The sequence below is a fragment of the Carcharodon carcharias genome, chromosome 7 (assembly GCF_017639515.1).
Source record: "Carcharodon carcharias isolate sCarCar2 chromosome 7, sCarCar2.pri, whole genome shotgun sequence".
NCBI lineage: Eukaryota > Metazoa > Chordata > Chondrichthyes > Lamniformes > Lamnidae > Carcharodon > Carcharodon carcharias.
In genome coordinates this window covers 160,219,026-160,246,951 of record NC_054473.1, presented here as the reverse complement: position 1 = coordinate 160,246,951, position 27,926 = coordinate 160,219,026, and the positions used below count along the sequence as shown (strand labels likewise).

The window sequence follows — 27,926 nt, the reverse complement described above, 5'->3', positions numbered from 1 at the left end:
ATTCCTCCATCACCCCCTACTCCCCAACCCCCACCTATGGCACCACCCCATGCCCACACAAAAGATGGAACACCTGTCCCTTCACTTCCTCTCTCCTCACTGTCCAAGGACCCAAACACTCCTTTCAAGTGAAGCAACATTTCACTTGCATTTCCCCTAACTTAGTGTACTGCATTCGTTGCTCCCAATGCGGTCTCCTCTATAGTGGAGAGACCAAATGTAAACTGGGTGACCGTTTTGCAGAATACCTGCGGTCTGTTCGCAAGAATGACCCAAACCTCCCTGTCGCTTGCCATTTCAAAACTCCACCCTGCTCTCTTGCCCACATGTCTGTCCTTGGCTTGCTGCATTGTTCCAGTGAAGCCCAATGCAAACTGGAGGAACAACACCTCATCTTCCGACTAGGCACTTTACAGCATTCTGGACTGAATATTGAATTCAACAACTTTAGGTCTTGACATCCCTCCTCCATCCCAACCCCATTTCTGTTTCATAAAAACAAAAAAACTGCGGATGCTGGAAATGCAAAACAAAAACAAAAACAGAATTACCTGGAAAAACTCAGCAGGTCTGGCAGCATCAGTGGAGAAGAAAAGAGTTGACGTTCCGAGTCCTCATGACCCTTCGACAGAACTTGAGTTCTGTCCCTTTCTGTTTCTTCCCCTTTCCTTTTGTTTTTTTCAAATAAATTACATAGATTTTTCTTTTTCCCACCTATTTCCCCTATTTTTAAATATTTTTAAATCTTTTATGCTCCCCCCACCCCTGCTAGAGCTATACCTTGAGTGCCCTAACATCCATTCTTAATTAGCACATTCATTTAGATAATATCACCAACTTCGACACCTATGTGTTCTTTTGTTCTGCTGTCTGTGACATCTTTTGATGATCTGCTTCTATCACTGCTTTTGCCTACAACCACACCACCCCCCTCCACTTCTTTCTCCCCCCACCAACCAACTCCCCCCCCCCCCCCAACCACTTTAAACCAGCTTATATTTCACCCCTTCCTGGGATTCACCTAGTTCTGTCGAAGGGTCATGAGGACTCAAAACGTCAACTTTTTTCTTCTCCGTCGATGCTGCCAGACCTGCTGAGTTTTTCCAGCTAATTCTGTTTTTATTTTAGATTTAGTATTATGTGATGAGTAAGGGATAAATAACCTTGCTGTAAAGTAGCCTTTGGGTAATAGTGACCATAATATGATAGAATTTCACATTAAGTTTGAATGTGATACAGTTCATTCTGAAACTTGGGTCTTAAATCTAAACAAGGAAAACTATGAAGGTATGAGGGACAAGTTAACTATGGTGGATTGGGAAAATACATTAAAAGACTAGATGGTAGACCAGCAATGCTAGTATTTAAAGAAGTACTACATGGTCTAACACATTCATCTAAGACACAAACATCCAATGGGAAAGGTGAATCAACTGTGGCTAACAAAAGAAGTTAAAGATTGCATTAGATCAAAGGAATTGGCTTATAAGAATGCCAGAAAAAGCCTGAGGATTGAAAGCAATTTAAACAGAGCAAAGGATGACCAAGAAACTGATAAAGAAATGGAAAAGAGAATATGAATGCAAGCTACTGAGAAACATAAAGGTGGGCTGTAAAAGATTCTTTAGGTATGTGGAAAGGAAAAGCTTATCTAGGACAAATGTGGGCCCATTACAGTTGGAGGCAGGAGAATTTATAGTAGAGAACAGGGAAATGGCAGAGGAACTTAACAATTGCTTTGTGTCTGTTCACAAAAGATTCAGAAAATCTCCCAGAAATACTAGGCAGCCAAGGGACTTGGGAAACTGAGGTACAAGAAACTAATATTAACAAAGAACTTGAAAAGTTAACTGGATTGAAGGTTTATAAATCCCAGAATGCCAAAGGAGGTGGCTATGTTTCAAAATTCTAAATTCTGGAAAGATTCCTGTGGACTGGAAAGTAACTTATGTAACCCTGCTATTCAAGAAGGGAGAGGAAGAATGGAAAACTACAGTCCTATTAATTTGACATCAGTAGTAGGGAAAATATTAGAATCTATTATAAAGGATATGATAACTGGACATTTAGAAAAGAATGGTAAAATTGGACAGAGTCAACATGGATTTATGAAAAAGGAATTATGTTTGACAAACCAGTTGGGAGTTTTTTTGAGGATGTTGCTTGTAGCATAAAGAAAAAACAGCGAATGTGATGTATTTGGATTTTCAAAACGCTTTTGATAAGGTCCCACCCGGGAGGTTAATAAATATAATTACAGGGCATGGGATTGGGGGAAATATACTAATGTGGATTGAGAATTGGTTAACAGACAGAAAGCAGAGAGTAGGGATAAATGGATCATGCTCAGGATGGCGGGCTGTTGCTAATGGAGTTCTGCAAGGATCAATGCTAGGGTCACAGGTGTTCACAGTCCATAACTAGGTGGGACTTTAAGTTGTGAGGAGGATGCAAGAAGGTTTCAAGCGGACTTGGACAGGCTAAGTGGATTGGCAAGAACATGGCAGTTGGAGTATAATGTGAATAAGTGTGAAGTTATCCACTTTGGTAGAAAAAAAAACAGAGACAGGATATTTCTTAAATGGTTAGATGTTAAGCGTTGGTGTCCAAAGGGACCTAGGTGTTCTTGTTCATGAGTCACTAAAAGCTAACGTGCAGGTGCAACAATCAATAAGGAAGATAAATCATATTGTTAGGAACAATGTATAATTTTTAAGTTGAATATATATATTTGAGGTTTTACAACCACTGAAGTTAAAGAAATGGGTTAAAAAAGGGTTAGAAATTTAGTGATTTTGGGGTAAAAAAAACAGTAGAAAAAACTGGCTTGTTGCCCAATGACACTTGTCACAGAAACACAAAGACAGGGAAGAGCTCAGTGTGTGTCAGAGGGTGAAGATGGATTTTTCAACTCTGAGAAGAGAAAAGCACAAGGCTAGTGGGACAGTGAATTGAATAGTCAGTTATAGGGCTCAGTAACATGATCAGTTTAGTGGCATTGCTACTGAAAGAGTCAGTTTAAAGTGCGGAACTTCAATGCCCATCACCGAGAATGGCTCGATAGCATCACTACTGACTGAGCTGGCTGAGCCCTAAATGACATAGCTGCTAGACTAGGTCTGGGGTAGGTGGTGAGGGAACCAACAAAAGGGAAAAACATACTTGATGTTATCCTCACCAACCTGCCAGCCGCAGATGCATCTGTCCATGACAGTATCGGTAGGGGTGACAACTACACAGTCATTGTGGAGACAAAGACCCACCTTCACATTGAGGATACCCTCCATCGTGTTGTGTGGCACTACCGCCATGCTAAATGGGATAGATTTCGAACAGATCTAGCAACTCAAGACTGGGCATCCATGAGATGCTGTGGGCCATCATCAGAGCATAATTGTACTCGAACACAACCTGTAACTTCGTGACCCGGCATATCCTCCACTCTACCATTACCAACAAGCCAAGGGATCAACCCTGGTTCAATGAAGAGTGCAGGAGGGCATGTCAGGAGCAGCACCAGGCATACCTAAAAGTGAGGTGTCAACCTAATGAAGCTATAAAATAAGACTACTTGCGTGCCAAACAGCATAAGCAACAATGATAGAGCTAAGCAATTCCACAACCAATGGATCAGATCTAAGCTCTGCAGTCCTGCCACATCCAGTCGTGAATGGTGGTGGACATTAAACAGCTCACTGAAGGAGGAGGCTCCACAAATATCACCATCCTCAATGACAGGAGAGCCCAGTACATCAGTGCAAAAGGTAAGGCTGAAGCATTTGCAACAATCTTCAGCCAGAAGTGCCAAATGGAGACTCCAGAAGTCCACAGCATTATACTGGGGTGTCTTCAGCCAATTCAATTCACTTCAGGTGATATCAAGAAACGGCTGAAGGCACTGGGTACTGCAAAGACTATGGGCCCTGACAATATTCCGGCAATAGTACTGAAGACTTGTACTCCAGAACTTGCCGCACCCCTAGCCAAGCTGTTCCAGTACAGCTACAACTACAACAGCTACAGGCATCTACCTGGCTATGAGGAAAATTGCCCAAGTACGTCCTGTACATAAAAAGCAGGACAAATCCAACCCGGCCAATTACTGCCCCATCAATCTACTCTCGATCATCAGTAAAGTAATGGAAGGGGTCATCAACAGTACTATCAGGCGGCACTTGCTTAGCAATAACCTGCTCACTGACGCCCAGTTTGGGTTCTGCCAGGGCCACTCAGCTCCTGACCTCATTACAGCCTTGGTTCAAACATGGGCAAAAGACCTGAACTCCCAGGGTCAAGTGGGAGTGACTGCCCTTGACATCAAGGCAGCATTTGACCGAGTGCAGCATCAAAGAGCCCTAGCAAAACTGGAGTCAATGGGAATCGGGGGAAAACTCTCTGCTGGTTGGAGCCAAAGCTAGCACAAAGGAAGTTGGTTGTGGTTGTTGGAGGTCAGTCATTTCAGCTCCAGGACATCACTGCGGGAGTTCCTCAGGGTAGTGTTCTAGACCCAACCATCTTCAGCTGCTTCATCAATGACCTTCCTTCCATCATAAGGTCAGAAGTGGGGATGTTCCCTGATGATTGCACAATGTTCAGCACCATTCGCGACTCCTCAGATACTGAAGCAGTCCATGTCCAAAAGCAGAAAGACCTGGACAATATCCAGGCTTGGGCTGACAAGTGGCAAGTAACATTCACGCCACACAAGTGTCAGGCAATTACCATCTCCAACAAGAGAGAATCCAACCATCGCCCCTTAATGTCCAATGACATTACCATCACTGAATCCCCCACTATCAACATCCTGGGGGCTACCATTGACCATAAACTAAACTGGACTATCCATATAAATACTGTGGCTACAAGAACAGTTCCGAGACTAGGAATCGTGCGACGAATAACTCACCTTCTGACTCCCCAAAGCCTGTCCAGCATCTACAAGGCACACACCAGGAATGTGATCGAATACTCTCCACTTGCCTGGATGAGTGTAGCTCCTACAACACTGAAGAAGCTGGACACCATTCAGGAAAAAGCAATCTGTTTGATTGGCACCACAACCACAAACATTCATTCCCTCTACCACCGATGCACAGTAGCAGCAGTATGTACCATCTACAAGATGCACTGCAGGAATTCACCAAGGCTTCTTGGACAGTACCTTCCAAACCCACGACCACTACCACCTAGAAGGACAAGTGCAGCAGATAGATGGGAACACCATCACCTGGAAGTTCCCCTCCAAGTCATTCACCCTCCTGACTTGGAAATATATCGTCTTTCCTTCACTGTGGCTGGGTCAAAATCCTGGAACTTCCTTTCTAACAGCACTGTGGGTGTACCTACACCACATGGACTGCAGTGGTTCAAGGAGGCAGTTCACCGCCAGCTTCTCATGGGCAACTAGGGATGGGCAATAAATGCTGGCCCAGCCAGCGAAGCCCACAACCAGTGAATGAATTAAAAAAAACTTTCCTCCGCAGTTTCTAAAAGAAAAGTTAGGATCTATCAAGCCAGATTTCACTCTGGGATCTGACTTATCCAGTAACAACATCAGCTGGTATTGTAACAATATGTTGGCCTTCATAGCAAAGGGATTTGAGTACAGAAAATGTCTTGGTGCAATTGTATAAAGCCTTGATGAGACCACACTGTATTATGTACAGTTTTGGTCTCCTTACCTAAGGATGGATATACTTGTTATAGAGGGAATGCAACAGACGTTCACCAGACTAATCCCTGAGATTTCAGCATTGTCTTATGAGGAAAGACTGAAGAAACTGGGCCTGATTTTTTTTTTTTTCGTTCATGGGATGTGGGAGTTGCTGGCTGGGCCAGCATTTATTGCCCATCCCCAATTGCCTTGGAGAAGGTAGTGGTGAGCTGTTTTCTTAAACTGCTGCAATCCGTGTGGTGTAGATACCACAGTGCTGTTTGGGAAGGAGTTCCAGGATTTTGACCCAGCGATAGTGAAGGAATGGTGATATATTTCCAAGTCAGGCTTGGAGGGGAACTTCCAGGTGCTGGTGTTCCCACATGTCTGCTCTATGTGTCTGTATTTTCTGGAGTTTCGAAGAACAAGAGGTAATCTCATTGAAACTTACAAAATTCTCACAGATGTAATAGGATGTTTCCCCTGGCTGGTGAACAAAGAACAAAGAAAAGTACAGCACAGGAACAGGCCCTTTAGCCCACCAAGCCTGCGCTGATCATATTGCCCGTCAACTAAAACATTTTGCACTTCTGGGGTCCGTATCCCTCTATTCCCATCCTATTCATGTATTTGTCAAGCTGCCTCTTAAACACCACTATCATACCTTCCACCACCTCCTCTAGCAGCGAATTCCAGACACTCACTACCCTCTGCGTAAAAAACTTGCCCCGCACATCTTCTTTATAGTTTTCTCCTCTCACCTTAAATCTATGTCCCCTAGTAATTGACTCTTCCACCCTGGGAAAAAGCTTCTGACTGTCTACTCTGTCCATGCCACTCATAATTTTGTAAACTTCTATCAAGTCACCCCTCAACCTCCATTGCTCTAGTGAGAACAATCCGAGTTTCTCCAACCTCTCCTCATAGCTAACAACCTCCAGACCAGGCAGCATCCTGGTAAACCTCCTCTGCACCCTCTTCAACGCCTCCATATCCTTCTGGTAATGTGATGACCAGAATTGCACGCAATATTCCAAGTGTGGCCTAACCAAGGTTCTATACAGCTGCAGCATAACTTCCCAGCTTTTATACTCAATAACCCTGCCAATGAAGGCAAGCATGCCATATGCCTTCCTGACTACCTTATCCACCTGTTGCCACTTTCAGTGAGCTGTGGACCTGTACACCCAGATCCCTCTGCCCGTCAATGCACTTAAGGGTTCTGCCATTTACTGTATAATTCCTGCCTGTATTAGACCTTCCAAAATGCATTACCTCACATTTGTCCGGATTAAACTCCATCTGCCATTTCTCCGCCCAAGTATCCAACCGATCTATATCCCGTTGTATCCTTTGACAATCCTCTTCACTATCTGAAACTCCTCCAACCTTAGTGTCGTCTGAAAACTTACTGATTAGCCCAGTTACATTTTCCTCCAAATCATTTATGTATACCACAAACAGCAAAGGTCCCAGCACTGATCCCTGCGGAACTCCACTAGTCACAACTCTCCATTCAGAAAAGCACCCTTCCACTGCTGGCCTATGTCTTCTATGACAAAGCCAATTCTGTATCCATCTTGCCAGCTCACCTCTGATCCCGTGTGACTCTACCTTCTGTACCAGTCTGCCATGAGGGACCTTGTCAAAGGCCTTACTGAAATCCATGTATATAACATCCACTGCCCTTCCGTCGTCGATCATCTTTGTCACTTCCTAGAAAAACTCGATCAAGTTGGTGAGACACGATCTCCCCTTCACAAAACCATGCTGCCTCTCACTAATACACCCATTTGCTTCCAAATGGTAGTAAATCCTGTCACAATCTTCTCCAATAATTTCCCTACCACTGATGTAAGGCTCACCAGCCTGTAATTTCCTGGATTATCCCTGCTACCTTTCTTAAATAATGGAACAACATTCTCTAGTCCTTTGGGACCTCACCTGTAGCCAGTGAGGATACAAAGATTTCTGTCAAGGCCCCAGCAATCTCCTCCCTTAGTACCTGGGGTAGATCACATCTGGCCCTGGGGACTTATCCACCTTAATATTCTTCAAGACACTAACACCTCTTTTTTGATCTCAACATGATCCAGGCTATCTACAAACTCTTCCCTAGACAAATCAACCGCTAAGTCCTTCTCTTTGGTGAATACAGATGAGAAGTATTCATTTAGTATCGCTCCCCTTTCTTCTGCCTCCACACACAGATTCTCACCTCTGTCCCTGAGTGGGCCTACTCTTTCCCTGGCTACCCTCTTGCTTTTTACATATGTATAAAAGGCCTTGGGATTTTCCTTAATCCTGGTTGCCTGGTGAGTCTAGAACCAGGGAATAGAATCTCAGAATAAGGGGTAGGCCATTCAAGACTGTGATGAGGAGGAATTTCTTCAGAGGGTGGTGACTCTTTGGAATTCTCCACCCTCTAAGGGCTGTGGAAGCTCAATCATCGATAAGACTTCTGGAGACTAATGACATCAAGGGACATGGAGATAGTACGGGAAAGAGGCATTGAGGTAGATGATTAGCCATGATTGAATTGAATGGTGGAGCTGGCTTGACAGGCTGAACGGCCTACTCCTGTTCGGAAGCTTTTTTTTAAATTACATTTTCTGTCTCTAGCTCTTAGCATTTTTAGTACAGATTCCAGTATCCTTCCTACTAATGGCATTGACTGGTTTATAGATCCCACATTTTGTTTTATTGCCTTTTTTGTGTATAGGAATAGTCCTCTGACAGTATTCTCTCTTCTAAGGGACATATTTAATAGTGCTTTATTGTGCATTTGATGATACGTACCGGTACTACTTAAAATATTAAATGCTTCTAGACATACTTATCCCCAAATGTTTTAAAAGTGGTAAGAAACAGAGAGGCCTGAGGATCTCATACATAAATCTTAAAATGTGGTAGGTAAGTAATAAAGTTATTAAAAGCATATGGGATGCTTGGTTTTAGAAATAGAGGCGCTTCCAAATCTTTATAAATCTCTATCTAGGTTTAACAAGAGTATTTTGTCCAATTTTGGGCATCACATCGTATTTGGAAAGGGTGCAGAGATTTCTCACACCAATGAGGGATTTCAGATGAATGGAGAGTCTACAGAAGCTGGGATTGTTCTCTAGAGAAATCTAAGAGAGATTTAATAGAGGCGTTTAAGATTGAGGTATTCATAGAGCAAATAAGGAGAAACTGTTTCATTGGCAGGTGATTCAGTAATCAGATTTAAGATTAATTAGGAAAAAATAAGGGTGATGATTTCCTTTTAAACATAGTGAATTGATGTGATCTGGAATGCAGTGCCTGAAAAGGTGATGGGAGTAGATTCACTATCAAAAGGGAATTTGATATATATATACACTTGAAAAGGAAAAACATTTCATGGCTACAGAAAAAGAACAAATGAGGTGGACTAATTCAATAGCTTTCAAAGAGCCAGCATAGGAACAATGGGCCAAATGATCTTCTGTGCTGCAGGTTGCTATGATTCTACACAATGATAAATTGGAAAAGGAAGGTTGCTGAATCTGTGGTAGAATGAGCTACTTCCTTGGAAATTGAGACTGGCTCCAGTTCCCTTCCCACAACAGAAATGGTAGTCCTAGTGGATTAGCAGTTCTCATTTTTAAAAGACAAGGAAGTAGATCTATCTTGTATATTTCATTTCAGTCGAACTGATTTCTGGGAGGTTTTGTGATGCAATGATACCATCCCTAACTCTGGGCCAGAAACTCCAGGTTCAAGTCTCACTTCAGGACTTGATGCCCACAGAAGGTGTATTCATAATGTGGCCAACCAGGTTGATCAGCCTGTAAATCCTTCCAATATGCCTGATAACAGGCGGTAGAAAGGAGAGTTTCCTGGTCAGCCATACTGCAGAAGGCAACACCAAGCCAAAGCAGTTCTTTGCCAAGCATGATCATGGACCAATCCAATGGAAGTCCACGGCTGCCAACATCATCTTAGAGCATGGTACCTGGAGGAGGAGAACTAATTTTTTCATTATCAAATTGCAAAAAATCAAAATTCTTTAAAGATGAACACAAAGAAACCAAGGGGAGAAAATAGCCTTGCTTGAATACTGTACATATGTTTTCAAGATAAAATGGAACTAAAAATGTTACCAGCTTCAGTTTAGCAATTCATACAGATTATTCAAATATCTGCATGTCAACCTTAAACACCCGTCTCCCACCCTTGAGGTGCAGCAAATCTGTGTACAAATACTGTGCCACCTGAGGTAAACAGCTTTCAACACCACAATATGACTGTAAATGAAATCAACACAATAATTATTAATAAGTTTATCCAGATTTACTAAAGGTTACAGAATATTTTTAAAATGTAAAACAGTGAATAAAATATTTAACTTTTCATTGACCTACAAGTTAATTTGCAAAATTCCATTCACATTAAAAGCATTCAGAAATGTATTTGGTTTTTGTGATTTTTGCAATCATATGAAACATCGCCCACATAAATATTGTATTGAAAATATAAAATCTATTTGGTTTAAATTAATCTTCTGTCATTACATTTACCACCACCGCAAAATAATTGCTACTTTAATTAACGCAGCTACTGCATTCATTATGCTGAAAAGGTGCTTTAGAATGTAGTTTTTCCATTTATAAATTGATGCAATGCTAGTGATGAAAGGGTGAAATCTGCTCAGCAAGATGCACTTCTTATTTTTATCATCACCTGAGGAAACTATGGCATTGCAAGTGAAATGGGAATGGCTTAACTAACTGGATTTCTACGTCTTTACATAATCAGACATTGATATTACAGTTAAGTTTAATATTATCCATTAAACTATCTATATATGGTAATCAATCCAGAACTCCACACAATTAACAGGTGCAAACCCTGGAGCATGCTGCAAAATCTGAGATTCCCCTTCTGTACAAAGCCTCAACATTTTCTGAAATGATATGAATTTAAAAAGGTGTGCACGTGATTTTTTTTTTTACTGTGATGTGCACAAAGATGCTTTTCTAATGTAGAGCATACATTAAACAAATGCTGGTACCCCTCCCCAAAGGATTTAGATAATCTTCATTCAGCATCCTTTTTTCCATAAACAGCCAGGCAATGACAATATTATGATTAAGTATCATTTTTAAATGTTTGTCAAATAGAATTAAAAAAAGTCAGGAAAGCAACAACTTTGGAAGTTACTGAACCAATAAGCTGTCATAAATGCATATTAGATATATTTAAAGGGAAACTTCTAAAAAACAAAGTTTGATGAAACAAATTAACAAGAAAAAAAAAGTGAATGTATTAAATTTATTTATACTGAAGTTTGCAAACACTAGAATATAGACAAAGGTTATCAGGGGTCAAGTCCACAGGAGTATTTTTAAACTAATGAGGCAAGAAGGATGTGGTTGAAAACATACACAATGTTGACTGCTAAACCGTCTTCCCCAGCAACACAAGTATAAATATACCTTTTATAGAAAACATTATACACATATAGGGTTACTGGTTTCAAACAACTTCAGAAAATGTCTGCAAGAGTCATATATTCAGGGAGCATTGTTGACAAAAAGGGTGTTCAATAATGAACATCCTTTAACAACCTTCATTGAATTTACTTTATACATAAATAGCTTTACAACATAATGATTGAAAATCCTAGCATGACACTGAAATATTGGAGTCTAATAGTTGGAAAAAATATTTATTTTTTAACAAATTTTTTTGTTACAGCATTTGGGTTCATCCTCTTCCTCCCAGCTCCAATTCTGTTGTCCCGAATGTTGAGGTGGGCAGCTCTGCTGTAGATGTCATTCTCCACAAATGGAGAAACCCCAGCAGTGTAATCTGGGTCAAAGACATTTGTCTTCTGTCTAGCTTTTTTGGACAGTCGTTGCTGAGGAAAGTTCTGGTCTTCACTCAAATGTGGATTATTGCCATGTTTCCCACCATGTGGCAATGGGAGAGAATACTATTGGGGAAAAAAAATAATGTGACTCAAATACACAATTAGTGTATTGCACTTTTTAAAATGATTTCTCTTTTTCCTATAATCTACAATAGTACTTATCACTTCACACTAAAAGGGAAACAATACCAGCTATTGCAGCATTTTTTAAGCTTCCCCTCTTTTCGGCTGCCCCAAACCTTACTGAGAAATCCAAAAGGAAACTTCTGCTGTTAAGTGTAACATCTCCCCTCCAGATCATTTTCATTAAAGCAATCGGCTTGACCAATGAGGGCAGCAGGAGGGGAATTATAAAAAAAAAGTATTAATATTTCAATTTCATCACTTCAAGTCCTACTGCTCCTCCAAATGATGACAAAGAATTGATTTAATTCCCCTCCTACGCATTGTTGAATAACAATCCAGTGAAGCACCTGCATGTTACTTAGGGAGCAGTTATTAAATACCACAAATTTAAAATAAATGAAAATGAAATTTTGGCAGTGTTTTCACCCAATGACTATGGAACTTTAAAAAGATCATATATGAAATGAATGTAGTTTTTTCCAGTGGTAACTAAGTAAAGGTTTTACTAACATCCATGCTTCATTTTCAATTATACAAACTACACTCTTAACAAGCAATTTTGTAATAGAGTATAAATAGACAGAACAGAAGGAGTTTTGTAACGTTACAGAAATGTGTTTCACATTGAATAATATAAATGAAAAGAAGCAATCATACCCTCAGTCCTCGTGCATTCAGCACTTTTGGGTTTTTAGAGAAATGCATATGAATACTGCCATCCTCATTTACAGTCACTGAGACCTTCTTCAGAGTCTTGTTGCCACAGCTTGGGCAGAATATCTTGTTCATGTTAGCTGTCGTCCTGGTTGAAGCCAAGCAGAGAGGTACATTTACACAGCTTTACACAGGTGAATTTCAGCTATCACCATTGTCCCTTCCTTTTTATTGATACATTTATGGAGCAGTTATAGCCTCTCTATTGTAGATTTCCCCCAATGGCTCAGAGATAGAATTACCATCTCAGCCACACAGACCAAGATTCAGGTTAGATCCACAGATCAATACACAATTAGCTACTTCAGCTGCAGTAAGAATGTTACAAGTGCCCTTGGCACTGCTGGACTAAGATGGAAAAATTAATTTCCAATGCACATCAGTACACATCACAAAACTCTCTCCAAGTCAGCAGTGATTCAGAGAGGAATAAAGATGTTTGGTATGGAACACATTAATTAGAAAGGTGCTCTTTTGAACTTGGGGCTAAAGCACAATAATGAGCCAGAGAAGAGGGTACTTTACTCTGCAGTTACCTACGTTATATTTGTTCAGTGACTACTTGATACTGACACCGAGTCACTAAAATCAAACAGTTTTCAGTTTCTGAGAATTGTATCTTTTGTCTTTTGATAAGCTTAAAAGTCTATTAAAAGCACCTCAATTCATAATGGACTGAGTTTAAACACACCAAAAGATAGGCTGGTGCTTGGAGTAGGGACCTTCCAGCTAGAATACCATGCTGGCAGGGCAGTCTACACCATTGGTTTGATGGTTTCTTTCTTCTCTCATATTTCTGGTCTGCTGAAGCCTGCTCCACTCTGGCAGATTTTCATGCTTCCATTTCTATCTGCCTCATCCCTCTCCTCCTCAGTTTTTCACACACCCTCTCAATTCCTCCATTCTCTTATTAGATCTTGTGAATATCACCTTAGCCACTTAACCAACTCTTGATTTCCACTTAAGCACTTCACAGACTATTTCACTTCTTGCAAGTATTTGTATTTCCCTTTCCTTTTTTAGTACTGTTCAGCTATAATCTCCTCCAGTTTCGAGAATGGGTTCACACCCATAACATTAACTCTGTTGTCCATAGATGCTGGTTAACCTGCTGAAAGTTTCAGGTTTCCAACAACTGCAGTTTTTGCATCTTTGGTGATGAGGCATGAATTTACCCTCCAAATTCCCCACGAGATTCCCAATTTTTGATTAATTTTATTGTATAGTTTTAGCTTCTCAAAAAGCATTCCAACATACACCTGCTCAACACTTACTTGAAACATGCATGACAGCGCAGAATATAGTTTCTTGCTTGTTTTATAAGCATTCCTTTTAACGAAACCACATGAAGCCCCATCTGAATAAGGACATTCTAAGAAAAAAAAACAAAGAACTTGCATTTATCATATTCTGTGGTAGAGTAGGCACAGTGGTGACCAACATAGCCTCTATTTCTATTGTAGTGGGCAGGTGATTTGTTTAAGCGTGCAGCTCCTTTAAAGTTTTTGTGCACAAAGGGGCCAACTTGTGTATGGCCCACCAGGGGACTTTCTTGTCGCTGCTCAGATTAGGAGGGATATTGGTGGTGGCCAACTTAAGCAGCACATGTTCCACAAACAGCAATAAAATAAATAAATCTGCTTTAGTGATATCGGTGAAGGGATAAATGTTGGCCAGGAAACGGAGATGAAGAAATAAAAGTGTAGAACTAAATAATTTGAATAAGTTATTCTATGTGCAAAAATGTGTACTTAGGGCACAAGAGTAGTCACATAATGTAAGCACCACTTTCAGTGCAGTAGCTTTCCTTCACCACTGTGACCTTTAATACCTCCACCCTTAATCATTTTTCAATGAGTCTTATTTTCTCCTTTGTCCTCTAGCGGAAGCAGCTATGTCCTCCATTGTTAAGAGTTGTCTCTACAAAGCTCAATTTCCTTTTCTAAGCCAGCCACTTCTTTTCCCTTCGATAACTCTTAACTCTAATAAGCCCAGGTCTATTGCAATAACACTGGCTGGGAATGCTCTCATAGAACTCTCTCAGTTATAGTCACTGTACCTCAGAAGTTGTCTCTCAGTCTTTTAAAGGTCTAAATAAAACATATTACTCAAATTTCTTCCTGACTATGCTCCCCACATATGAAACTAAAAATCTTTACACCTGATCAGTAAATCCTGATTTACCTTGTTCTCCCATTTTCCAACCTATGTGGTATCTTGTTCTATGGGCCTCAGCCCTTCACCTTCTCAATGTAAAATAAAGTTAAATTATATATGCAATATCTGTAACCTTTAATCATCCCTACTCATCACTGGCATGTAGGTATATTCACCAACTCAATGGGAGCTTGAATGATTGTACATTTTTTATGGGGACAACATGGTAACATTGAAGATTTCAATAGCTTTTTTAGCACAAGTGTAACACTTAATTTTTCTGCCAAATAGTTTGAAAACTTAAAAAGTGAAAAAAAGCATCCATTACCTGCATGGCAAAATCTGTAGTCATACAACCAACTTTGACATTTGCTATTGTCTCAGAACAGCCCATATCCTGGTGGATCTGCTGAATATTACTAGGTGTTATCCACCCATTGTTATCATCTTCCTCCTCTTCACTTTCATGCTGTTCTTCTTGGTGTTGCTTAAATGGTCTCTCTCTTGAAATGCAGATATTCTCTTTGTTCTGTTAAATAACACAGGTTAGCACATCAGTTTCTGGTTAGGCAGCAAGGAATTATAATCTGATTTGTTTCTCAGTGGCTAAAGATTAGTATTTTATGTGTTTCTACAAACAATAACATTATTTAAACAACAAAACAAAACCCAAAACTAAATACATTTTTTTAATTTGTTCATGGGATGTGGGCTTTGCTGTCTAGGCCAGCATTTTTTTCCATCCATAATTGCCCTTGTTCAGAGGGCACTTAAGAGTCAACCACATTGCTGGTGGGTCTGGAGTCAGATTTAGATAGCAGATTTCCTCCTCTGAATGACATTAGTGAACAAGATGGATTTTTACGACAATCGGCAATGATTTTGTGGGCATTCAGACTTTTAATTCCAGATTTTTATTGAATTCAAAGTTCACCATGTGCCGTGGTGGGACTCGAACCCACAGCATTGCCCTGGGTCTTTGTCAAATGACATTACCACAATGCCACAGGCTCCCCTAATGCAAATACTGGAAATATGGAATAAACACAGAAAATACAGCAAACACTCAGCAGGTCGGAGTTAACGTTTCAAACCGATGACCTTTCATCAGAAAAGCAGCTTACCAGGAAGGCTTGAAGATCTTCATCAATGCTCGGTAGTGGGTTTCTCCAATATTGAAAGGCATTGAATTCTGATAGATCAGCCACAGCCAATTCACTAGAATGTTTTGTTCTGGTGGAATGGCAAGCTTCCTCTGCATCCAAAGGGAGTGAACAATCTTCCTTAGGGGAATCTTTTGCTTGGTGCCGCTGCATAAAAATAAAATGATTTTTACTGTTTCTTACATTTTTGCATTAATACAAACTTCACAGCCTAGAACACAAGTGTTTCTAAATCCCTGTTTTTAAATACTGCATACTATGTAGGAAAGTTGAACAAAACAGCTCTATTGGATGTGTAGGTCAACCTAATCTCAACTGACTCAAATCTAAATAAATTAGGATCCAAACTAAAATGATTAGCTCGACACAAATAATACCGCACTTTAGTTCCAAGTTTTTGCAATAGTGAGAGATTTTGAGAACTTGACCAATCTATAAATTTTATTTCTCCGATTTCTCCCTATTCCACCCTCAATTTTTTTCCCCGATTCCGAGGGAGGGGACTCTTTGGTCTGGCAACCCATGGGCAGTTTCAATATGCAAATCTAGACAGGTTATTTGAATGTGGAGAGCATAGCAGAGAAGCGGGCCCCGCCGCCATTTTACTATGCGCTTCCTGTGCGGGAGGGGAGGATTCCGTCTTCATCCAATCTTTCCACAAAGAAGGAATCTGACTATTTCTTTTTTGTTTTCTGGTGTCCAACTCTTGTCCCAGTTGAGATCAGCTAACTCAGCATTTTCTGGGAATCAAACCAAAACCATCTGGTCTATATGGTGCCTTTATTCATTAGGCTGGTGAGGGGGTTAATTATAAATTATTTTAGCACAAGAAATCCATAGATAAAGCTGGTGTAACTTAATCAACAGCGTTAACTTTGAGTTAATACCATGTTCCTCTCAACTACAAGCCCTTTCTTTCTTCCTCCTCATTTCCCTTTGCCCCATTACTTCAATTTCTGTCTTCATCTTCCAATTTTAATCTATTATTTTAATTAATAGCCTAGCTACACACATTCAAAAGTTGAATTCAGTAAATTTTAACTAGATAAGGTACAGTAAAGCACTAGGGTACAAAACCCAGAAGAATGCCTGCATTTGGAAGACGTAAGTAAAAACATTCAAGTTCCACTCCAGGAGTTTAGCATATAACCTAGATTGAGATTTTAGTGAGAGACAGTACTTTTAATCCAGGTGTTATGTTTGCCCGAGCACAGAGGCAGTTTAAAATGATCTTTTTCAAAGAGCAGCATGGAGTTATCCCCAATGTCTGCCTAATGTCATCTTCAACCAAAGTCAGCAAAACAGAATAACTGATAATTCATCTTATTTGGTATTTGTGGAACCTTTGCCGTGTGCAAAATGACAGTTGCACGCTAAATACTATTCTTTCTTTACTGTTCTATACATTTATCATGGAGATTAGGAATGCTGTATATACAAAACTATCAATGGTTATATAATAAAAGCAAAATACTGCCGATGCTAGAAATCTGAAGTAAAAACAAAAAAGTGCTGGATAAACTAAGCAGGTCTGGCAGCATCTGTGGAGAGAGAAAGAGTTAACGTTGAGTCCATTATGACTCTTCTTCAGAGCTAAAGAGAGGGAGAAATGTGATGGACTTTATACTGTGTAGGAGGGGATGGAGCAAAATAGAAAGTCAAGGATAAGTGATAACTCAGAAGATGTTTGCCAAAGATGCCATGAACACAAGACAAAGGGAGTGTTAATGGTAATGGTAAAAACTAAAGAATATGCTGATAGTGGCATGAAGGTAAGACAGCAGAATATGTTAATAGCAGAACAAGGATCAGCGCTCTGTGAAAGCAAAGCATATGAACAAGTGACAGGCAGCCCTGTGTGTGCGTGGGGTGGGGTGGTAGAAAACGGTTGTATTTGGGGAAAAGAAAAAAGAATTGGATTTTAAAGGGGGTCAAGGTGGAGGAGAGAGTTTATGGTCTGAAGTTCTTGAACTCAATGTTAAGTCCAGAAGGCTGTAAAGTTCCTCATCTGAAGATGAGGTGCTGTTCCTCTAGTTTGCATTGGGTTTCACTGGAATATTGCAGCAGGCCAAGGACAGACATGTGGGCATGAGAGCAGGATGATGTGTTGAAATGACAAACAACAGGGAGGTTTGGATCATGCTTGTGGACAGAGTAAAAGGAGTTCTGCAAAGTGGTCACCTAATCTGCATTTATTCTCCCCAGTGTAGAGGAGACCGCATTGGGAGCAAATACAGTAGACCAAAGTGAAGGAGGTGCGAAAGGAGTATTTGGGGCCTTGGACAGTGAGGAGGGAGGAGGTAAAGGGGCAGGTGTTGCACCTTCTATGATCGTATGGGAAGGTGCCATGACAAGGGGATGAGGAATTGGGGGTGATGGAAGAGTGGACCAGGGTGTCACGGTGGGAATGATCCCTACAGAATGCTGACAGGGGTGGTGAGGGGAAGATGCGTTTCGTGGTGGTATCATGTTGGAACTATCAATGGTTGTCACTTGAAGTACAATTCATAAAGTTTTTACAAGATTCCAAACTGGGCATTTTTTTTTTTTACCTTAGATGGCAGGTGAAAGCCTGCTATATTGATCAGTGACTCTGGGTGTCTTAAGGTGGTACGCACTTCAACCTAAGCAAAAAAAAAGACCATGAACAATTTGGATTTTCCACAATTAGTGATTTTATTTTTTGTTTTACTTGAACAGATCTGTCAGCATATCTATTGTAAAAACTAAGCACTGGACTGCTGACAGGAGACCGTATAATTTGAAGCAGCAAGAATAGCAATGTGATACCTGACAATAACATTGAAAGTGCCAACACGTATTCATTGCACTGAGCTCAGGCCTACACCTGCACAGAAAGTGTCTTCAGATTTTTTAATAAACCATATATCCAATGCCTATATGTATTTGCACAGTATTTATGTATAACTTATATTTCCTTGGTAAACAAGCAGTTTTTACTGTGACCACCGTTAATTATTGGACCTGCTTCACACCTTCAACTTTGGGCCCAATTTTAATTCAGCAATAACAGAAGGAGAAATCAAACTTAAATGGTTTTGGATCATGCAAGCCTGTATGTTAGATTTATAATCAAGATACTGGGCAAAGTTTATTGAATGGAAAATTACTGGGCCAGCTGGTCTTTTCCAGCTCATCTTAAAAATCTTAAATCTTAAAAAATTAATCTGAATCTTAAAAACATCCATCATATTCAAACATTTGCAACATAGCTCATTAATGTGTTAAAACCATTTGTGTACAGTATATTCTCCTCAAAACAAATAACAGCCACGCAAAATGAAAGTTTTCCTCAATGAGGTCATTCCGATGTCTTATGGTAAACAGCTGTATATTTTAGATGGTGTAGCAGTGAATCTGCAGTCGTTTCGTGCAACTATAGATGTCTAAGGGTTTGCTGTTCAGACAGTAAAACTGACAGGCCATCAGTGAAAAAATTTCGATGTGATAAATGACTTACTTTTTGTGCAGGTTCTTTTTTCAAGTGGCCAATTCCCACAAACTCAGCTTCAAGCTGATAGGTTAGTGCCAAAACCTTAATGTCAGTTGCTGAGAGACTCGGGTAATCGCCAGTTTTTTTGGAAAACTCAGTGACTGTGAAGAAAATATTGAAAAAAAACTGTATAAGAAGAATCTTTGAATCTTATTAGCAAATTTGCATTTAAGTAACGCCTTTCAAAAAGTAAGGATTGCCCATTAATTAGTTTTGCAGTATTATGTCAGAAAATGCCCCAGACAATTCCTACACAGCAACGAGATGAATGACTGATTAATCTGTTTTGGTAGCATTGGTGGCCACTATCCCAGGAGAATTCCTTGCTTTCTTCAAACAGTGACATTGGGGACCTTTTACGTTCAATTCAACCAGTGATTCTCAAAGTGCGGTCCACGAGTATCCTCCAGGTAATTCGCAGGTTGGTCCAAAACACAAGTCACTGATGCACAATGCCATGGCTAAGACCATATGAAAGAACAGGCCAGAACTCTATTCCCCACCACTTCTTTCAGCTCCATATGTTGGAAAACCTGATCTCCTAGTCAGAGCTGTCCCTAGGGTGCAGTGAATGGGGGTGATTGCCCTAGGGTGCAGTGAATGGGAGTGATTGCCCCGGGGTCCATGTGTCAGATGTAACACAGCTTGTTGTACATACCAGCTGATTTGCTGTCTTTCACACTCTTAAGCTCAAAATGGTTGTTTACTGGCGGATATGAGCAAATAAATGAAGCAAGTATCCCCTCTCCAAAACTCATAAAAGGGTAGAAGAGAAAGTAGATTAAAACCATATGAACTGGGATAAATCCCCGCCAAGGCGGCGGGCCAGGTGAACATAAGCACGGCGCGGGCTCAGCACCATCCGTCACCCTTAGAGACGACAGCGCTGGCTTCAGCAGCGGTGGCGGAGCAGCTTTCATTCCAACTCTCATTTGCCACAGAGGGGCAAGATGAACTATTCCAAACTAATTAATGTCTTTAAAGTGGGCTTATAGCGCATAGTGTCCGACCTGCGAGGTAAGTCAATCACTTGCTTTGTTTATTTTTGGTCCCAGGCAATTGAAAACCCTCACTTCTTATTTTATTTTTCTTCCAGTCTGCATTTGCAATTAACATTTTGCTTAACATTGATAGATGGACAGTCATTTAAAAAAAAAATTCAAACTATTTATTGCACCATTTGTAATCCATTTTATAGTTGAAAGCAGTGAATGTCCTTACTCTGATGCTTAGGCTGAAATTTTCCAGCCCCCCGCCCAACCACAGCAGGGCCTGCGGATCCCCTGCAGGACACTCGCAGGCCAATTTTCAGCTAATTTTCTAATCCTGTTCAATAACTTGCCTTCAATTGCATGGGCTTCAACTTTAGTTAACAGTCTCTTATGAGGGGGTTTATCCAACGCCTCTGGAAGTCCATATGAATAACATCCAGAGACAACCCCTTGTCTGCAACTTTAGACACCTCTTCAAAAAAATGTCATCAGGTCCATCAGGCATGACCTATGCTTTACAAATCTATGCTCTTTCATCATCTGAAAATTTTCAATGTGTTCAGTCACTTTATCCTTTAATTATAGACTCCAGTAACTTCCCAACAACAGATGTTAAGTCAACTGGGCTATCTTTCTTAAATTGCAGAGTGGCATGCAACTTTCCAATCCATAGGAATGGTTCCAAAACCAAGTAAACTTTAGAAAGTTATATTTAGAGCACCTGCAATTTTCTCACCTACTTCCTTTAAAACCCTGGGAGGGAAAACATCTCAACCTGGGGATTTACCACGCTTTACTGCCATTATTTTCATTACTGTTAACTTGCTTTGATTTATTATGGCAAATCCCCCTCCCTGATTCTACATTAGTTTCCTTGGGATTTCCAGCAGGCTATCCTCTTCCTGAATAGTAAATACTGATGCAAAATATTCAACAGGTCCACTATTTCCTTATGTTAATTTATAATATTACCACTGCCAGTTTAAGGGGTCCACAATGCTTCCAATCACCATTTTTTCTTAAGGTAACGGTAAAAATCATGTTGATTTTGATACCTCTTGTAATTTTTTTTTCCAGATTCCATTTTTAGAGCCCTTACAATCCCTTTTGTTACCTTTAGTTGTTCTTTGTATCAACTCCAGTGGCCAGGATTTGTACTATTTTTTTTCCATTTTGTATTCTTTTTAATCGCAGAATTCTATTGTCCAGTACAGCTCCTGCCCGTTGGGGCATAAACCAGTTCTGTATCTGTCAGATTCTTTTTTTGAACACTTCCAGCTGATCCTATATCAATTTACCCAATAACAGATTTGCCTAATTTGCCTGTGAACAGTCTCTTGTCTCTTCCTGGTGCAATCAGCCTTAACTAAATCTGGAATCTTAGTAGCTATTTTACATTTCTCCCCTTCAAACACAACATTGAACTCAATCATACTATGATCACTATTAGAAAAAATTCACATTCCACTAACTGATAACTGCAAGGTATTATAAATGGCTACTGCGCTCACCTATATAACAGATGTTTCAAATTAATTCAATGCTGTTTTGGGCTGCTTCTGATAACGTATGACATAAATGCAAGAGTTTTCTTTCCTTTATTACACAATGGTATCAATTTTGTTAAAAATTGAAACCAAAAAAAGCAAGAGCAACATTAAAAAAATTAAGATTTTATAATTTTTTTTTTTACATACTTTAAACGAAGTAAATCACTTAGGGGCACAAAAAACTCACCTTGTCGGATATATTCAGGAAACGGTTCTTTAAAATGGAGCTGGTATGGTAAAACTGCCAGCCTTCGTTTAGTTTCCTTGTCCCGTATTTCATTCACAACCTCCCTTAGTGTGTAGATGTTTTTTCCAAACTCCTAAAACCAATAAATTTAAGAGCCATAATGCAAAGATAGCAATTTCTGTTGATTTTATCTCGTAAGTCAAACGCTGTTAATTTGATAAACACCTGGCCCACATTGAAAGAAAACAATTAAATGTGTAACCAAAATCTGTGAGCTTAGGACTTCTCTCTTAAAATATCCTTTTTTGTTGCAGGTGAATGGGGGGCAGCATTAATAAAGACAATGGGGTATGGGGACAGAAAAGATCCCATGGCACTGTTTGAAGTGAAGGGTGCTCTCGGTGTCCACGTCAACTTTCCTCCATCAATTATTACCAAACACAGATTATCTGGTCATTCATCTCTTGTGCTACCTTGTTGTACACAAATTAAATTTCACATCTGCCTACATAACAAATATTTCAAAAGTTATACATGGAATGTGGTTAAATGCTTTACGATTTCTTGCCAAGGTACTTTGTTTTACATATTTTATTTACTCATTTGAGTCCTCCCATCCCACCATCTTGTTTTTTCTTACTTCTTCCATCGTTCCATCTCATTTTCTTTACACTAATTTCAATTTTTAATCCCAATTTTCAAATTTATTTTACAAAAGCAAATACTGTGGTTGTTTCAAATGCTGGAAATACTCAGCAGGTCTGGCAGCATCTGTGAAGAGAGAAACAGAGTTAACATTTCAGGTCAATGATCTTTCAGGTTCTGATGAAAGGCCATTGACTGGAAACACTAACTGTTTCTCTCTCCACAGATGCTGCTAGGCTTGCTGAGTATTTAGAGCATTTTCTGTTAATATGTCTTTTTTCATTTTGTACCATCTTGCAGCTAGAGAACAATTAGATTGATCTGCACAAGCAAACGAATAAACATCGCTTGCATCCACAAATCTACGAAGTATCAATTTATTTCCCATGTCATGTTAGATAACTTTAATTAGCTAATCACAATGTTTTAAATAAATTTGGAAAGTATCCAAAATTAATGGATTACTACTTTTTCACGAGAATATCAAGTTATAACTTTGTATCTTTTAAAATTTATGTGAAAAAGTAAACTTTTACATTGTCATCCTACTTAGCAAACATCTGATCACTCAGTAGCCCAGTGACTAAATGCATTGTGATGTTGTTTTGAGGCCATCCCCACAGACACTGTCCAGAATGTGCTGAATAGGCTAAGTTTAGCTGGGATGATAGGAGGTGCTACCAACAGCCTCAGTATTTATAAGCCGGCGGGGGGGAAAGAAATCACATCTAACAGCCTGGGTAAAATCCATGGGGTTGTCACATTTATTATTTTAGATCAGACACTGAAAACTTCAAAACTGTTAACCTGACAAGAGTCTAACATTTAAAATACAAGTCATTCTTTTTACAGCTTCCTTGTGTTTGATGATGTGGAGGCATTACATTTATCACAGAGGCTATCCATTTTTATAGCAGCAAAACAAAAAACCCCATGCCACTTCTTCTCTGCATTCCATCCAAATTTTTGTTTGACAAAAGGCTGCATCCACATTAACCAGTGAGTCACACTGGAAACTGAGGGTGTGTGGACAGCTTGGGATCAGTTCTGATCCTCTATTGAATGGCTCGCCAAAACCTGCTACCTAGGCCACTCACATGAAAATTTACCATGTACGAAATGCCTTATAGTGTGGCGTACAATGAACTGTATATCAGATAAAGTCAGCACCATCAGAAGAGAGTAGAAATTGGAGTTTTTAAAAAACGCATTTCACATTTCAAACAACATGAGAGGTGTCATGAGAAGTCCAGACTGGATCATATTAAAGGCAAATATTGCGGATGCTGGAAATCTAAAACAAAAACAAAAAATGCTGGAATAACTCAGCAGGTCCAACAGCAACTGTTGAGAGAAAGACAGAGTTAACATTTCGAGTCCGTATGACTCTTCTTCAGAGTTAAAGAGAAGTACAAGTGGTGAAATATATACTGTTTAAGCGGGGTGGAACAGTTGAAGCTGGATAGAAGGCAAGCGATAGGCAGAGGCAAAGGAGAGATTGCAAAAGATGTCATAAACAAAAGGCCAAAGGTGTATTAATGGTGGTGGAACTGGCTAAAGGAGATGCTAATGGTGACATTAAGAGTAGAAAGCAGAATGTGATAATAGCCGGGCCAGGGTAAGCACTCTGGAAAGAACAACATGAGCAAGTGACAGATGGCCCTAGTGGGGGTCAGGTGGGGAGATCGGACACTGGTGGGAAAAAAGATCAAAAATAGGCTAAAATGCGGGGATAAAACAATGAATAAAAATGGAAATAAATTTAATAATAAATGAAAATAAGCAGAAAAAATAAATAAAAATTTAAAAATAAAATTGAATATTGAAAAAAAGGGATCAAAAAGGGGTGAGGATGGAAGAGAACGTTCATGGTCTGAAGTTGTGAACTCAATGTTAAGCCCGGAAACTGCAAAGTACCTAATCGGAAGATGAGGTGCTGTTCCTCCAGTTTGCGTTGAGCTTCACTGGAACATTGCAGCAGGCCAAGGACAGACTTGTGGGCATGACAGCAGGATGGTGTGTTGAAAGATGATGCCACCACCAAACACATCTTCCCTTCACCCCCCCCATCGGCATTCCATAGGGACTGTTCCTTCCGGTACATCCTGGTCCAATCCTCCATCACCCCCAACACCTCAACCCCCTCCCACAGCACCTTCCCATGCAATTGCAGAAGTTGCAACACCTGCCCCTTTAATTAACCCCTCCTCACAGTCCGAGGGCCCAAACATTCCTTTTAAGCAGCACTTCACTTGCATTTCCCTCAATTTGGTCTACGGCATTCGCTGCTCCCAATGCAGTCTCCTCTACATTGGAGAGACCAAGTGCAGACTGGGTGACTGCTTTGTGGAACAGCTTCGGTCTGTCCGCAAGCATGACCCAGACCTTCCTATTGCTTGCCGTTTCAACACACCATCCTGCTCTCATGCCCATATGTCTGTCCTTGGCCTGCTGCAATGTTCCAGTGAAGCTCAACGCAAACTGGCGGAACAGCACGTCATCTTCCGATTAGGTACTTTACAGCCTTCCGGACTTAACATTGAGTTCAACAATTTCAGACCATGAACTCTCTCCTCCATTCCCTTTTTAATCCCTTTTCAATATTCATTTTTATTTTTTCTGCTTATTTTTATTACTTATTATTTTTAAAATTTATTTCCATTTTTATTCATTGTTTTATCCCCACATTTTAGCCTATTTTCAATCTTTTTTCCCATCACTGTCCCCTCCCCCAACCCAACCCCCACTAGAGCCATCTGTCACTTGCTCATGTTCTTTCCAGGGTGCTTACCCTGGTCCGGCTATTATCACATTCTGCTTTCTAGTCTTAATGTCACCATTAGCACTTCCTTTAGTCAGTACCACCACCATTAACACACCTTTTGTTTATGGCATCTTTTGCAATCTCTCCTTTGCCTCCACCTATCGCTGGCCTTCTATCCAGCTTCACCTGTTCCACCCCCGTTAAACAGTATATATTTCACCACTTTTGTATTTCTCTTTAGCTCTGAAGAGTCATACGGACTCAAAAAGTTAACTCTGTCTTTCTCTCCACTGATACTGTCAGACCTGCTGAGTTTTTCCAGCATTTTTTGTTTTTGTGTTGGATCAAATTACACTGCCAATAATTTCATTTGTAGCTTCTAACAATGGAAGTAAATGCATCCTTTTTTGACTAACCCAATCATCTGATACCTGAGTACTCTGGGGCTTTTGAGCAGTGACTATAAGGCCTGCCTCGGTAGTGTGAGCTGAGGCAATAAGATGAATCACACTCAATAGTTTGGTTTGGAGAACCCTGAGCTGGATGATGGGTTTGTCACCTGTATCTAACACCAGGCCGACAGTTTGCGAAACTTAGCAAAGTGTATAATTAGACCGAATAAGTACCACTCCCGCCGTTACACACGACAGTGGTCGAAAAATCGTCACCTATTTTAGTGGGCGTCACCAAAGAAAGCGTTCTTCCCTTCCCTTTTTGATTCTATACACGATTCCTCACGAGGACATAAAGTTGGCGGACACGTGTCCAGACTAGGATTGTTACACTGAAAGTCTGCACTGTAACATTGTAGCAAGATTCTAAATTAGAGGTTGCAAAGGACGGGACAGAGCCTGAGCTCTTGTCAGCGTTCAGTCCCACACCCAGCACCCGAAAAACAAACGCAAAACGATTTGCCACAGAACGCAAGTTCTTACTGCCCCTTTCTGCAAAAACACACAAGGATTGCTCACCAACCTGGAGTGGCGCGTTCTTTAGGAAAGCTCCAGCATCTGCTACGACATGCTCCACTGTAGTGATCGCCATCTTCGCATCTAACCCTGCCCAATCATCAGCAACATTGCTGAAACCAGTGAACTATCTGCTCATTGGCCAATGCAACAAGCCTAGGGAACCCAGCAGCATAACCCTGACTTGTTGCAATTCACGTTTGTTTGATTTAAATAGCCAATGGTGGCGGAGAAACCTGTTAATTCACTACATTCTATTTTCACCCGGCAAAAGGACGTGAACAGTATCCAAGATTATTTATACATAGATGTGGTTTCATTCTAGAAACTATTAGGAATGGTATATTTATTTAATGGACTGAAATATAAATACTACACACAAGGATCTTTAATACCTCTATTTTTAAGTTATGTTGACAGCATACATTGATGTCAAAATTAAATCATTAATGATGTCAATCATTAAATCCAGATCGACCAAATGTTCTAATTCCTGGAAGGCTGCCTTGGATTAAATATAAAACAAACTTATGTTTATTGCAATGGGGGGAAAAAAAACAAAATACTCAACAAGCCTGGCAGCATTTGTAGAGCCAGTCAATGTTTCAGGTAGATGACCTTTTGTCAGAACTGGCAAAAATAGAGATGTGATAGGTTTTCAGCAAGTGAAAGGGGAGAAGGTGGAAAAAGGAACAAAGGGGAAATTCTGTGAGAGGGTGGAAGGCAGGAGAGGTTAAGTGGTAAAAGGTTTCATGGAGCAAGGCCAAAGGGAGTGGCAAAAGCAAAATACTGCGGATGCTGGAAATCCAAAACAAAAACAGAAAATGCTGGAAAAACTCAGCAGGTCTAGCAGCATCTGTGGAGAGAGAAACAGAGTTAACACTTTGAGTCCCTATGACCCTTCTTCAGTGCAGAGCAAAGGGAGTGGTAATGGGACAAGTAAAGAAACAAAAGATGTGTCTAGAGGAGATGTGAATGACAGAATCATAAGCTGCCATCTGAAAGCAAATAAAGGAAAAAAGGAGGAAAAAAAACAAAAGCAGAGGAAAAGGAAACAAAATGGGGGTAGAGAATATGATCTAAAAAGTCCCCTCGAAATGTTGAAAAGGAAGGAGAAGATGTGTTTGGTTGGTGGCATTTGCCATTTCTGCCACCTCCACCTCTGTAGCTTACCATCTGTTCCATTTCTAACTTTTTCCAGTTAGGTGATAGGCCCGACAGGTTAACTATGTTATAAAAACAAAAAACTGCGGATGCTGGAAATCCAAAACAAAAACAGAAATACCTGGAAAAACTCAGCAGGTCTGGTAGCATCTGTGGAGAGAGAAACAGAGTTAACACTTTGAGTCCCTATGGCCCTTCTTCAGTGCAGAGCAAAGGGAGTGGTAATGGGACAAGTAAAGAAACAAAAGATGTGTCTAGAGGAGATGTGAATGACAGAATCATAAGCTGCCATCTGAAAGCAAAGAAAGGAAAAAAGGAGGAAAAAAAACAAAAGCAGAGGAAAAGGAAACAAAATGGGGGTAGAAAATATGATCTAAAAAGTCCCCTCGAAATGTTGAAAAGGAAGGAGAAGATGTGTTTGGTTGGTGGCATT

General features: G+C 40.2%; 1 protein-coding gene across 1 annotated transcript; it reads right to left on the bottom strand.

Moving 5' to 3' along the window:
* Window positions 1-9,952: 9,952 nt before the first annotated feature.
* On the bottom strand, window positions 9,953-26,549 carry nob1 (NIN1 (RPN12) binding protein 1 homolog). Its single transcript, XM_041192424.1, has 9 exons — window positions 26,337-26,549; window positions 21,953-22,085; window positions 19,191-19,324; window positions 18,262-18,333; window positions 15,671-15,856; window positions 14,875-15,075; window positions 13,664-13,761; window positions 12,333-12,477; window positions 9,953-11,612 (listed from the first exon to the last, which is right to left on the bottom strand). The coding sequence occupies exons 1-9, from the start codon at window positions 26,403-26,405 to the stop codon at window positions 11,346-11,348; spliced, it is 1,305 nt and encodes a 434-aa protein (XP_041048358.1). The 5' UTR covers window positions 26,406-26,549; the 3' UTR covers window positions 9,953-11,345.
* Window positions 26,550-27,926: the final 1,377 nt, after the last annotated feature.

Bases quoted from the DNA above. Each gene is read 5' to 3' on its own strand.
- nob1 (XM_041192424.1), bottom strand. From the start codon at position 26,405: ATGGCGATCACTACAGTGGAGCATGTCGTAGCAGATGCTGGAGCTTTC. The intron at 19,325-21,952 runs GTGAGTTTTTTG...TTTTCTTCACAG, and splicing joins TCCTGAATATATCCGACAAG to TCACTGAGTTTTCCAAAAAA. The intron at 13,762-14,874 runs GTAATGGATGCT...TTTTTTTCTTAG, and splicing joins CTACAGATTTTGCCATGCAG to AATGTCCTTATTCAGATGGG.